This window comes from Heloderma suspectum, chromosome 4, assembly GCF_057233095.1.
Source record: "Heloderma suspectum isolate Gila_16-S chromosome 4, 16-S_ref, whole genome shotgun sequence".
NCBI lineage: Eukaryota > Metazoa > Chordata > Lepidosauria > Squamata > Helodermatidae > Heloderma > Heloderma suspectum.
In genome coordinates, this window is record NC_139461.1 from 111,186,037 (window position 1) to 111,199,443 (window position 13,407).

Consider the following 13,407-nt stretch of genomic DNA (forward strand, 5'->3'; position numbering starts at 1 on the left):
GACTTTAGAGTAAGCACATATACAGCACAATCCTACGTATGTATGCTCATCTATGGGACTACGTGAATCCCATTGTATTAAATGGGGCTTACTCCCAGGTCAGTGCATAGCGTTAGGATCATAATGCACCGGGTTGTTGTTTTTAACCGAGAATTAAAGGAGGAAGTGCGAGAGTGAACAGATTCCTCTGGACGCTTATGTTGTAAGCTGTGAACTGGTAGGAGTGCACCCCCTCCTCGCAGGCAGAGTTCTGAACTTTCTCTTGGCCAGTAATTGTGATCCGCAAAAGAGCCCCGTACGATTGTTGCCCCCTTTTTGTCTTGCCCGTGGCAGATCCCCTATGTCTTTCGCGAATGCCTGACAGGTAGAAGAACAGGCGCTGCTTTGCCTACTATACTGCCATAGCGGTGGAGTAACACCTGTTGAATTCCCGCCGATGAGGCAGGCGTTAAAGGCCCCGGTGCCTTATCAGAAAGAGGGCGGGCTGACAGCAACTTGAAGGCTGCAGTCCTACACAGTTACTTGGAGAGCACGCCCCGCTGCAATGAGCAGCACTTGCTTCTGAGTAAACGTATCTCGGCTGCCCAACAACGAGTGATCTGCCTGTCAGGCGTGAGCCCTGGAGCCGCTTTCTTTCGAAAGGGAACAATGGGCAGCTTCCCCAGCCTAAGCCTCTCTTCCGCCTGAGCTGAACCCGAGGGCGCAGAGCGAGCCGCGCCTTCGCGTCGCCGGCCTTTTCCTCCCAGCCCCTCCCCGTCGCCCTTTGACTCCCCGAGGCGGGCTGGGGGCGGAGGCTGGCGGAGACACCGCCCGGGGAGGGGCGGGGAGGCGACGTGGTCCGGGCCGGCGTCACCCTTCTCTCTCTCTCCCCCTTTGCGACGCTGCTATGGTCGCCGCTCCCCGTCCCGGGGCCTCCTCCCACGCCGCCTGCCTGGCTCTGCTGCTCGGCTGCCTGGTCTTACGCGGGGCACCCGCGCGGGCCGAGGAGGCGGCGGCGGCGGCGGCAGGCGACGAGACGGACCCTCACGCGCGGTACCTCTACAACGCCGAGATGCTGCGCCATGGCGCCCAGAGCGCACCGCACTTCGTTATGTTCTTCGCCCCGTGGTGAGCGGCAGCGGCGGCCCGGAAAGGGACAAGGGGTGCGCCGTGGTCTCCGCTTCTCCCGCTGACGTGGCAGCGGGAGGGAGACCCGGCGAGGGCGGCTGGGAAGGGGCCCGGAGGCGAAGTCAAGGGCGGGGGGCTCCCTGTTACATCTATCCCCCCCTCGTGCATTACCTCCCCCCCTCAGCCCAGTACACTTGAGGCCGTACACCTATATTGTCCTCCTGCAGGGATTTAGGGCGCAATCCTGTACATGTTTAGACAGGGAAAACAGCCCCGCAATTCTTAGCATGCCCCAGCCAGCATGGCTGGCTGGAGGGATGCTGGGAGTTGTAGGACTTTTTTTTTTTTTTACTGTCTGGACATGCACAGGATTGCGCCCGTAAGCGGCTCCAGACATGCCACGAACCGGCTGAGGATGTGTGGAGAGGTGGAGGGACCTCGGCCTCGCAGCAGCTTCGTGACAAACTGATGAGCTAATGTTGTTGCTACCTCCGAAACGGCGTCCGTGAACTTCTCGGGGTTATTGTGTGTGTGTGTGTGTGTGTGTGTGTGGTTGGTTGAGAGCAGGTGCTGGCCTGAAAAACAACATCTTTCAAAATGGGTGGCCGCCCTCCCCTGCCCCCGTGTAAATTAGCGTTTGAGGTGAGGTGACACGAAAGATCACAGTAGCTACCTTTGCGGCTTATAAAGAAGTTCACATTGTGATTTTTCTGTGATTTTTTTCTGCAATCTCCAGCACATCCCCATTTCAGACCTTACAAACTCTAGGACAGAGATTTTAATGAAATTGCTATAAGCAGCTTAGCCTATAGGATAGGGGCAGGCATAAATATAATAAATATATATTTATAATAAAGAAAGCAAACCAGTCACAGGAGCAGTTACTTAGGACTGGTTGGTGGCAGTAATACCTAGAGTACCTCATCAGTTCACAGTACATGCTTTTTAAGAACATGAGTGCATAACTTCTGCACTGGCTACCGTTATCACAGATGGCAAACCGCTGTTAGCGAACTAGCTGCTTACACAAGTGATCACATAAGACAGGGGTGAGCAAATTGTGGCAGTCTAGATGTTTTGGCCTACAACTCCCATCAGCCCTAACCAACATAAGCCAATGTGGAGGGATAATGGGAGTTGTAGGCTAAAACATCTGGAGGCCCACAAGTTGCCCACTCCTGATATAAGGCTAAGTGGTGTAACATCTGAAACAGTGACACCCAAGACTGCAGAAGCTACTTGTGCGATTAGAAAAATGACAACATCAGCCTTGATGTGGGAAAGGGTATTAAAACGGCAAATGCAGTTCAATGTAAGCAAATGTAAATTTCATTTCATTTATTATATTTCTATGCAGCCTCATAGCGGAAGCTCTCTGGGCGGTTCACAAAAATTAAAAACCATTAAAACACATTATATAAAATATAAAAACCGTTCACATAATGACATAAAACAAATAACATGCACAACAACAACAACATATGCCTAAAACAATTCAAAATAATCAGCCAGAGACAATCAGAGACTCATTATACACTGCCAAATGCCTGAGAGGAAAGAGCAGTTTTAACCTGGCGCCGAAAAGATGACAATGTTGGCACCAGGCAGGCCTCGTCAGGGAGATTATTCCATAAATGGAGAGCTACCACCGAAAAGGCCCTCTCCCTTGTTACTGCCCTCCGAGCCTTTCTTGGAGGAGGCTTCCGGAGGAGGGCCTTGGATGCATAGTGTAGTGCACGGGTCTGTTCAGGCTGGGAGAGGTGTTCTGTCAGGTACTGTGGTCTTGAGCCACAGTAAAGAGATGAACATTGGAGCAAAAAATATCCTAACTTCACATATATGCTGATCTGAGCTAGCTGTGACTGACCAGGAAAGGGATCTTGGGGTTGTGGTGGAAAACTAAACCCAGTGTGCAGTTGCTGTGAAAAAAGGCAAATTTTAAGTTGGGGCATGATTGGGAAAGGAATCAAAAATAGAACTGCCAGTATAATGCCTTTAGATGAATCTATGGTGCAAACAAACTCGGAATACTGTGTACTGTGCTGATCACCACATCCCAAAAAGGTATTTTAAAATACTTTAAAAGATAGCTTTAAAGGGGGATTAGACAAATTCATGGAGGATAAAGCTATCATTGACTACTAGTCATGATCACTATATATTACCTCCATTATCAGAGGCAGTATGCCTCTGTATGCCAGTTGCTGGGGACCACGTGCAGAAGGGTGCTGTTGCGTTCATAGGCTTCTGTTTGGCCACTCTGGGAGCATAATGCTGGACGAGACAAGCCTTTGATCTGATCCAACAGGGCTCTTACCTTCTTACCCTCCAAAGGGGGAAAATATTTGGGGATTTAAAGAAAAACACTTGGTGTTACTTCAAACAATCTTTACACAAAGTATTCTATATAGGATTTTTATATAAAGGATCTATAAAAGATTATGCCTACTGTTGCAGAGAACCCCTTCATTACTGGATCCCATTCACAGATCCTAAGAGACCAAAGATAAAGCAAAAAATAAAATAAAAGCCCTTCTCTAAGAACTGGAACCTATTTTCAATAAAAAATGTATAGGACTTTGTGCATGTCACCATACCTCTTCTCTTCCCCCCCCCCCCATCCCCTTTAATTTGCGCCAGTGTTTGCTAGAACTCAGACCAGAACTTGTTTTACTGCCAGGGCTCAGACCAAGAACCGGTGAAGGACTTGCCTCTGAGTATTAGTAAAATGCCTCACTGACCTGATTCACACATAAAACTAACCTGTGGTTTATTTAACAATGGGTTGTTGAATTCTGGGTTGTTGTGATGTGCAAACCGAGTCACACTAACAAACTATGGTTTGCTAACAATCCAGAAACAGAACCCATAGTTTGTTGTTGGGTTGTGAACTCTGGGTTGTTTAAACCATGGGTTATTGTTACATGTGAAACCAGAAACATTGTTTAGCCAGGCTACAGAGGCAGTGGGCAAGAGTGATCAAAATCCCCAGCCATTCTACATGCTAATACTATGACACCACAGAGGCAGGGAGCAGCTGAAGGAGGAGAGAAACAACTCGGGGATTGAAAAAACAAACAACAGTTTGTTCTACTGTCTACCAGACAAACCATGGGTAGGACAACAAACATGGGTTAACCATGAGCTAAATAAACCATGGGTTAATGTTATGTGCAAACCAGGTCGCTGAGAACCCATAACCCAGTCTTTCCCAACCTGGTGCCCTCCAGATGTTTTGACTTCAACTCCTATCAGCCCTAACCAGCATGGTCAATGGTCCAGAATTCTGGGAGTTGTCATACAAAACATCTGGAGGGAACCATGTTGGGGAAGGCTGCCATAACCAGTGTTGCATAGTCCTCAAACTCCATACAGAAGCCGTTTCCAGGCTATTTTCACTTAAGGCAGCTGCAGCTTCTGAAGTAAATGCAAACAGCTAATTAAGAGTTCATGTATTTCCCTTGGACTCAGCCTCAGGGCAAGGAAAAAAGTAAATAGATGGAGTTCCTTCCAAAGATAAAGTATATGTATACACAGATAATCTACAAACTGAGTTGGTATCATAATGTAGGAGGTGCTGATCTGTGCAGAGCTCTTTGCAAAGCAGGAAGCTTCTGGCATAAGGCTACATCTTAATAATTCACAAGTAGGCAGTCAGCATTGAACTGATTTTGGGGCAATGGATCTTTAAGCTGCCGCAAATTAGGATCTATGGGCAAAATACAATGCAAGTCTTACTTAGAGTAGACCCATTGAAATGAATGGGACTGGACTTGAGGTAGTCATAACTAACTTAAATCCTATTCATTTCAATGGGTCTACTCTAAGTAGGACTTATGATGGATTTTATCCTGTGAGTCACCTTTGAGGTTTTCTGGGGGCAATTTTTAGTAGCTAACGGTGATCTTGTGACCTATTAATGACAAGTGTATGCAAGTTGCTTTTTTTTTTTAGTTAGAAAGGTATCTGATATGATCTCCTGTGTGTCCCCACTTCAAGTATTAATTTATAGAAGGAAAAACGAATGGAAAACCTTTTAAAATGAAACATCAGCACAGCTCTTTCATTCTGTGCCCCCCTCCCCCAAAAGGATCATATTTAGTAACATCATGTAAAGATATTCCAGAGCGTTTCTTAGCTCTGTTTCTTACAGTGCAAGTAGCCATATTCTGTGGTTGGCTTCATATATACAGGTCATACTTATAAAGACAGAACTTGCACATCTTTTTTGCTGTGAGATGTATGAACTATTTTTTGGATTTCACCATGCGGAGATGTGACACAAAAAAAGGAAGCATGCTTCATTGCTTTCCCCCTCCTTTCCTGTCCCCATGACTCGTTTTGGTCACCAAGGGGTTGCTGCTGAAAAAACCTTCTTCCAGCAACTGATCCCATAGTGGTTGTAACATTTTCCAGTACTCATTATGTGACCCCTCCCAATCAAAATGTGAATTTGTACTATTTCACTCCTTTTACAAGAGGCTCCTGAGAACATGGAGTAGGTGGCATGGATGCTCAACAACATGGATATTGCTACTAACAGGGCTTGCTCCCATAATGTGAGCTGTGGTCAATGCAAAATTGCTCTGGGGTGGACAAAGGAATCTTGGGAAAGGAAAGAGTGGACCATACATCTGCAAGACTTATACAAATAATATTGAACTTGGGTGGTCCTGTGTGTCAGTTTGGAAGTGAACCAAACCACCCAAAAGTAAAGGAATGATTTCTGAACATTTGGGAGACACCCCAAGTATGTAGAACTACCTTGGCTTGTAAACTGAAAGAAAAATAAATTTTAGAAAAAACCCAAACAGCCCAGCAAGATTATTTTCTCAATTATTTCCAGGACCTACAGAATATTCAAGGTGTCATTTTAAAAAAATGGAAATAGAGAAGGGTTGAATTTGTTGGTTTGTGCCTCTAACAGCTTATATTAGCATTGATGGGGGATTAGGGTCGGAGAAGAATGCATGCTGTGAGGTTAAAAACCAATGTTTCCCATACTATATTGGGAAGTTTCAGGAGGGAGAAAGAGAAAAATACACCTTTTTCCATTCCCACTCCAGAAGCATTCCCTGCTCTGCTATTTAGCAATAAACATGCAGGTGTAGGAGTCTTTTTCACTCTATACTAAAGCATCTGGGACAATTTGTTACCCTTTAGTAGTGCCCCAGATGTGCTACTTGATGTGGCTGCCTCCTTCTGCCTGATGATAGGGCTGACTAGCCCTATGAGATCAGCTTTTCACAAAAGTCTCGGGGTTCTTCTCTACAACTCGTAGGTCTATCTTATTCCATAGCAAACAACTGGCGGTATGTGTGAATAGGGTTTGACAATATTTCTGCATAAAAGCTCCACCTCCCAGCACTGACTTTGCAGTTTGCAGACTAGACTATCACAGGGCCAGCTTGGTGACTATGTGGCTAGCAGGACTTGGGTATCCTGAACAGACTTGCCTGAAACCTAGAGGAGGAATCCTGTGCAGATACGTGATTATAAAAACAATATTTGAGGTTTTATAGAAGAGGCAGTGGACCCAAGGCCTTGCTCAATTTACCTCTACCTAGATGAAACAGATGCCTCCATAGCTTTGCAAAATCATGAAGAACAAAGGTTTATATGAGTGCATGATGTTCATAGATAAGTAATAGTGGCTTTCCTGTGAGACTTGGAGATGTGCCTGGTCTTAATATTGTTATTGAACATTCAATGCTTTTAAATGGTTTCTATTGTGAACATAGATGTTTCTGCTGATTGGAGGTCATAGTAAGATTGCCATTTTTTTTCTGGCTTTGGACTTGTATCTTTCACAGCAGAATTAAGCTTGCAGAACATTTTTTCTTCATTTTATCTCCAGCCAGAAAGGCTTTATCTGGTTAATTTCTTTGGGTCAGATCAGGATCTGCCTAATGTGAGGGGAAGGGTTCTGCTTATGGAAGGTCCCTCTGCCCAGTTTTTTGGAGATCCTCCTACACACACACACACACACCTCAGCTTACCCCATTCAGCAGGGTCTCCTGCCTCTCTGTGTAGCTGATCCTGTATAAATCTAGATCCAGCCCTCTGTATCAGGTTGCTGAGAAAGGCACATGACAGAGCCAGAAAAAAGTTGTTACCACCTATTTCTTGCATCCTATAAAAATCACAGCAATCTATGACGACTTGATTTTGGTTAGCAGTTGACCTGAAATCTGAAGAAGTTCTTGGAACCTTGTATGGATGAACCAGCAGCTATTTATAAGATCTGCTGTTGGTCTTCGCTTGAAGGTCTATATAAGAATCTCAAAATCTTGCTTTGTTTTTGCCTTTTTCACTAACAAGTTGGCTTAACAAAGGTATCATCATAAAGTAGAATAGCAGCTTGTTTGATTGCCTGTGGTGAGAGGAATTGCCTTTATATAATAAACCATGGAGGTTTTTGTAAATTGGAAAAGAGTTGGTGTTTCTTTTCTTTTAGACCAGCCTTCCCCAACCCAGCTGGACTACAACTCCTATCATCCCCAGCCATGATGGCCGCTGTATTCCATTACATCTGGAGGGCACCAGGTTGGGGGAAACTGCATTAGACCATGGATGGACCACAAGTAACCATGGACAGCCTGCCTGCCCACATAAGCATACACGGAGAGGCAGGATAGCAAACAATTCGTAGGCTAGTAAATAGGACTTTAAAAAGTATTAACCTATTCTATAAGAGCGTTCAAATGTACTGTAAAAATGTTCTCCATACAAGTTGTCCTTTTAAACATTTTTCTGGAAGCCTTGAAATCTTTTGCAAATTGTAGTCTGGATTTTGTTGTTTCCAAGGTGTGCTATTAATTGCTTTCTTACCCTTGTTTTCCACTGAGGATGTTCCACTGATCATTCTGAAGAAGAAATTTCCTAGTGTTTAATATTCCTTTGAACATTTTAACATCATAAAAAGTTAGCAAACAAGAACAAGTCCAGAAATACATAGAGATGCTTTCCTTCTCTCAAGAAAATAGATCAGTGGGGGAAGACAACTTTTCAAAACTGCTTTATGTATAATAAGGATCTTGATTTATACTGAATGAAGCATCTTGCTGACTTGCTGATTCAGTTATCTGCAAAATTCTCAAAGGTTCAGCTATTGTAATGTAATTCTTTTTCAACTAAACATTATTATGGCTCTGATCCAAGGAACCACTTTAGGCCCAGCCTTTTTAACTTTGAACACCTGACCCTCACAGCAGAACTATATTTCAGTCTGTCAACAATTACTAATAATAATTGCTTGAGACAGACTTCTCCAATCTGACTGTTGGGGATGCTTTGGATTGCAATTTCCATCATCCCTGACCATTGACCATGCTGGCTGAGGCTGATTGGTGTTGCCATCAAAAACATCTGGAGCGCATCAGGTTGTGGGAGGCTGGCTTAAGACATAACTAGATACTGTCAAACAGTGTTTTTCATGTTTTCCACCTTCAGTGAATCTTTTCCATATAAAGTGCTGGACAAGAGAACCTGTTTGTGTTTCTCATGGCCCCCCTACATGCCACAGAAGTTTCTGGGATGTTTTAGGAAAGGATAGTAGACAACCTGACATTGTTCAGATGTTTTGGGCTGCAATTCCCATAAGCTCCAGCCATCATGGTATATACTAATTTCACATGATGTTAGCCATCATGTGTGAACTGAGAACACACCCAAGAACACACTGTATACTCTAGTGGCTGTACAGCTTGGTAGCAGAAGAAAGATGCTTCCAGACAATACTTTGTGCCGTTGCTCTGCCTCATTCATGGAATTTTACAGAGGGGTTGGGGGCAGCAGCCAGTATCTCCCACTCGTAACCTTCCCATGTTTTCCCACCATTTCTTCCACCTTTTTTCTGGCCACAGAAAATCCATTACAGAATAAAGAAGGAACAGCTGCACAATGCCTTCTAATTGCTAGTGCTAGGACCCCTCCATCTGGCAGTGCCTGAAAAGCAGCCTTCACGAGAGTTTTGTCTGCCATTATTGTTCTTATCATTCAGGAGCTCCTGATAAGCTTCGAAGGAGCCTTAGGTTTTTCACAGAACACAGTTTGGAAAACACCAAAAAATTAAGTAGTGCAAAGGCCCTGTTCATAGGTTTACATGAGGCAATAGGTGTGGTGGGAATGGGGGGGAAATTCATGCAAAGCTTCTCAGTTTTAATAGTTTCTCTAATGCAAGATTGTGACTTCAAAATCATGGTAAACTTCTACCACCAGAACATTAATGTTGTTCTTTTGTTATTATCCCAGGTGTGGGCACTGTCAGCGTCTGCAGCCAACCTGGAATGATCTTGCGGACAAGTACAACAACATGGAAAACCCACAGGCCTATGTTGTGAAAGTGGACTGCACTGCAGATACTCCACTGTGTTCGGAATTCAGTGTCAGAGGATACCCTACGTACGTGTAAAGGAATATTTCACAGATTTATTACTTTGTGTATTTTCCATAGACTCCTGACAAGTTCAGAAGGGCCCTACTTTTCAGCATGTCTTGTGCAGCATTGTGGTTAAATGCCAATTTCAGTAGCTGCACCTCGTTGCCAAGTACCTGCAATATATTGTGTCTTTAGATTAGATTTTATGTTGTATATGTTTGTTCCTCTTTTGTGAATAAATCTTTAAACTAGCAACCACTCATGTAGCAATGAGATCGTATAGAAGTTTTTAAAAGCCCTCTTAATATTATGTATTGCTTTAATCATATTGCACAAGTCAAGTAAAACAATGTTCCAATATAAGATGTACATAATATTTTCTCATTGCTGCCCCTGGATTATAGTTAAAGGTGTAATAAACCCACCCATATGTTTGCTTATACCTGCCTAAGAACAGCTGTGCAATTCATCAGGCTGAGAAGGTGATGGTTGAATTGCTCCATTACGCTGGGGTAAATGGACCACACCTGATCCAGTATAGTAAGTATTGAGCATTTCCTTACTTCCAGGTGTGTGTGTTGTTGCTAAATCAGGAACAAAGTGATTAATGAAACCCTGGAAGTTCAACATATAATCCCAAAGAACCATCTAAGCTTCTTGGCAGGGGCAGCATGTTACATGATCCTGCAGAGACAGCTTCTTTCTGAGGGGTTCCTCCCTTTTGTGGGGCTTATATAACCTCAGCCTGGGCAGACTGAACTTGTGTGAGCTCAATAGCTTCTCGGTTTAAATGTACTGTAAAGTGACAAACTTCAGGTAAGAAGGACCTCGCTTGACATGTACGGACAGAAAACACTTAGTCTCTGGGCTCTGTTTCTTAAGCTACTATCCTATGACCACTTACTTGGGAGCAAGCCCCACTGAGTTACTTCTGAATAAACAAGTATAGTATCGCACAGTTAATGTCTTACTCGTTTAAGTTTTCTGTAATTGTTGTTATAAAATGTAGCATTTCTGTATTTATAAAGGTGAATACAGACATAATGTTCCTCACAACAGTCAGAGCAGATTTGTCACCTGTGGCGCAAGAGCCTAGTGTTGTAATTTGCTTTCAATACATGTCTTGCAAGTCAAGCCCTGAATTAGCTCTCCCTTACCCCTCCCTTCATGTTTCGGGCATGCTGTCCTTTTTTATGTTTGAAGGTGGTGTTTATATTTGCATGTAACATTAACAAGAAAAATCACAAACACTTTAAAAACAGTTGCAAAGCTGTTCCAGATATTTAGGGGGTAAAATATGTTGGTGATGTCACAAACTCTAGCCCAGCTTTTCCCAAACATGCTAGAAGTTTAAAGAACAGGTTTGTTTAATGGCTTGCTTCAGCACAGAAGAATGTATACTGTATGTTTTCAGGGCAGTGAACGTGTATTCCATCTGCCTCTGCTACAATTACTTTAATGTCTATCTTCACTTTAAAGAACCTTTGAAAGTTTATAAAACAATGCCAGAGGTCTGAACTTGGAAAGCCTAATGTAGTGCTATTGAAAGCAACGGAACTCTAAAAACTGGGATTAAGAAACCATTGCAAGGAATGTTTTTTGAGATCTGACATAATGCGATAAGTATGATTGTTTTCAGAATGTTTCAAGCTTGTATAACTGTGAAAATATTTGCCTTATTGTCTTCTTTCATTTGCAGCCTAAAACTACTTAGACCAGGCCAAGAAGCTGCAAAATACCAGGGACCTAGAGACTTCCAGTCACTGGAGAACTGGATGCTGGAGAAACTAAAGGAGGAATCAATTGTAAGCAATAATAGAGCCCTTATTTAGGAGAGATGTGTGTGTGTGTGTGTGTGTGTGTGTGTGCGCGCGCACATGCATAGAGAGAGAGAGGTTGGTGTAAAGTGGCACAACAGATATATATTATAAAGAGTGCCAATACAATAGAGCAGTACTTGAATTACAGGAGGGCCCATTGGGGGCTTGCGACACTTACCTTTTGTGATGGCTACCAAAGAGGGGAGGCATAATTGGGCTAACATTTGGGGAAATCAGAGGGTGGGGCTTGTGGATTTCTTTAAGGAGTGGATTTCTTTAAGGACTGTCTACCTATTTCCCCAATAATTTGACCCAAGCAGTAGGGTACACTTATTTTTAAGATGGACAAGCACCAGTAATGGCTACATCTTAAAAAACTAATGCCATTTATACTAAAGGAAAATTATAGCTGAATGCAGGCAGTGTTTTTGAGCCTTTATTTCTGTCTTGAACCAAATACAAACTTATTATGACTGGGTTCACACAATATGACAACCCTGAGTATGGGTTGTCATTGAATCGTGGTGTTGTCATTGTATTGTGGGTTGTTGTGTTGTGTGAACCATGAACAACCCAGAGTTCACAATCTAACAACAAATCATGGGTTCTGTTCGTTGGTTGTTTGTGGTTAACAAATCGTGGCTTTTCACAGCTGGATTCACACAACACAGCACTCCACAAATCCGCAACAGCTCACGATTCAACAAGCCATACTCTAGGTTGTTGTTTTGTGTGAACAGGCTCTATGTGTGGCCTAAGGAATCCACCCCCAGTGCTGCTGCTTCTAGTGCCAGCATTGCTTCATTTTTCTTGAAAGATAGCTGCCTCTGGTTTGTTACTCTGTGGGGAAAAATACTTTCACAAGTGACAAAGTTAGATTTTGTTAGCTGATATATGTTCTGCTGTGAATGTACATACAATAAGCTAACTTTTCAGAGTAGACTTTTAGCTAAAAATATGAATTGATGTTATCACAATTATAGTTACGTGTATAACTGTAATTTATAATTATTTTATTATGCAAGTAGCCATATAACCAGCCATGCCTTTTTGATACATAATAATTTTGGTTATGTAATTTGTTAATGTATTTTTTTTGTATGGTAGGAGCAGGAATCTGAATTGGAGCCCACAAAAGCCCCTGAACCAAAGCAGGGCCTATATGAACTCTCGGCAGCTAATTTCAAACTGCATGTTGCAGAAGGTAACTCAACAGTAAATATTGGAGATTTGTTTTTTTAATCCTCTTTATTTTAAAGAATTTTTAATTTTATATAACTACAATACAGAACAATATAGCATCACATAATGAACAGCATCTACCCCGCACAGCGAGTTGGTGTCAGCCTCCCACAACCCAGCTTGACCCTCTCACTACAGCAACTGTCCCATCACTCTCTGGCAAGGGTGACAAGAGCCCCACCCTTCTCTCCAGCTTGGAAGTAGGGAGGGAGCAGAAACAATCAGTTGTGTTGAGCTTCAAGGGGTTCTGAAGCTCAATGCTGCAGGGGTGAAGATCTTGCTCATTTCTCCATCTCTAAGCTGTCTGGGCAATGAGCAGCAGAAATGTTCTGAAATGCACCGCTACCATTCATTGCCCAAATGGCATCCATTTCCTGCTAGAGGCAAAAGCTAGAAACCATTTGGGCGGTCGGTAGCAGAGACAGTCCAAGCCCCTGAGCTGACTAGCACCACGAACAAGCCCCCGTTCCCCTCCAGCTGGGGAAGCAGAGCAGGGGATTGCCCCGGCCTTATATAGAGGTGCAGCTTGAGATCGGGGAGCAAGAGCACAATTTTAGGCATATCTACTCAGATGTTTCACCTGGTTCAGTGGGACTTACTCTCAGGAAAGCATGTATAGGACTGCGGTTACCTGGCAGCAAATCCTATTGAACACAGTGGAACTTACAAGTAGACTTGCAGAGTATTGCACTGAAGGAGAAGGGGCAGGGTCCAGGACTCCAGGAATTTTGGCTTAGCTTCTATGAGCAAAGAAAGTTTGGGGACCCCTGGTCAAAAAGGTCCAAGCAACAGGAAAGCTGGACCCAGATCTGTGCCATAGACTCATTATGTGATCCTGGCAAGTTAAGTTGCACTCCC

The 13,407-nt window shown here is 43.5% G+C and overlaps 1 protein-coding gene across 1 annotated transcript in view; it reads left to right on the forward strand.

Annotated features, from left to right (window-relative positions):
* The first annotated feature begins 815 nt into the window (after window positions 1-815).
* The window catches only part of TXNDC5 (thioredoxin domain containing 5), a 33,726-nt gene continuing 21,134 nt past the window's right edge, over window positions 816-13,407 (forward strand). Inside the window, exons 1-4 of the mRNA XM_084850362.1 lie at window positions 816-1,107; window positions 9,361-9,510; window positions 11,187-11,292; window positions 12,415-12,511. Of these exons, the coding sequence (XP_084706488.1) occupies window positions 887-1,107; window positions 9,361-9,510; window positions 11,187-11,292; window positions 12,415-12,511 (574 nt within the window). The 5' untranslated portion in view covers window positions 816-886. The remainder of the gene's footprint in view (window positions 1,108-9,360; window positions 9,511-11,186; window positions 11,293-12,414; window positions 12,512-13,407) is intronic.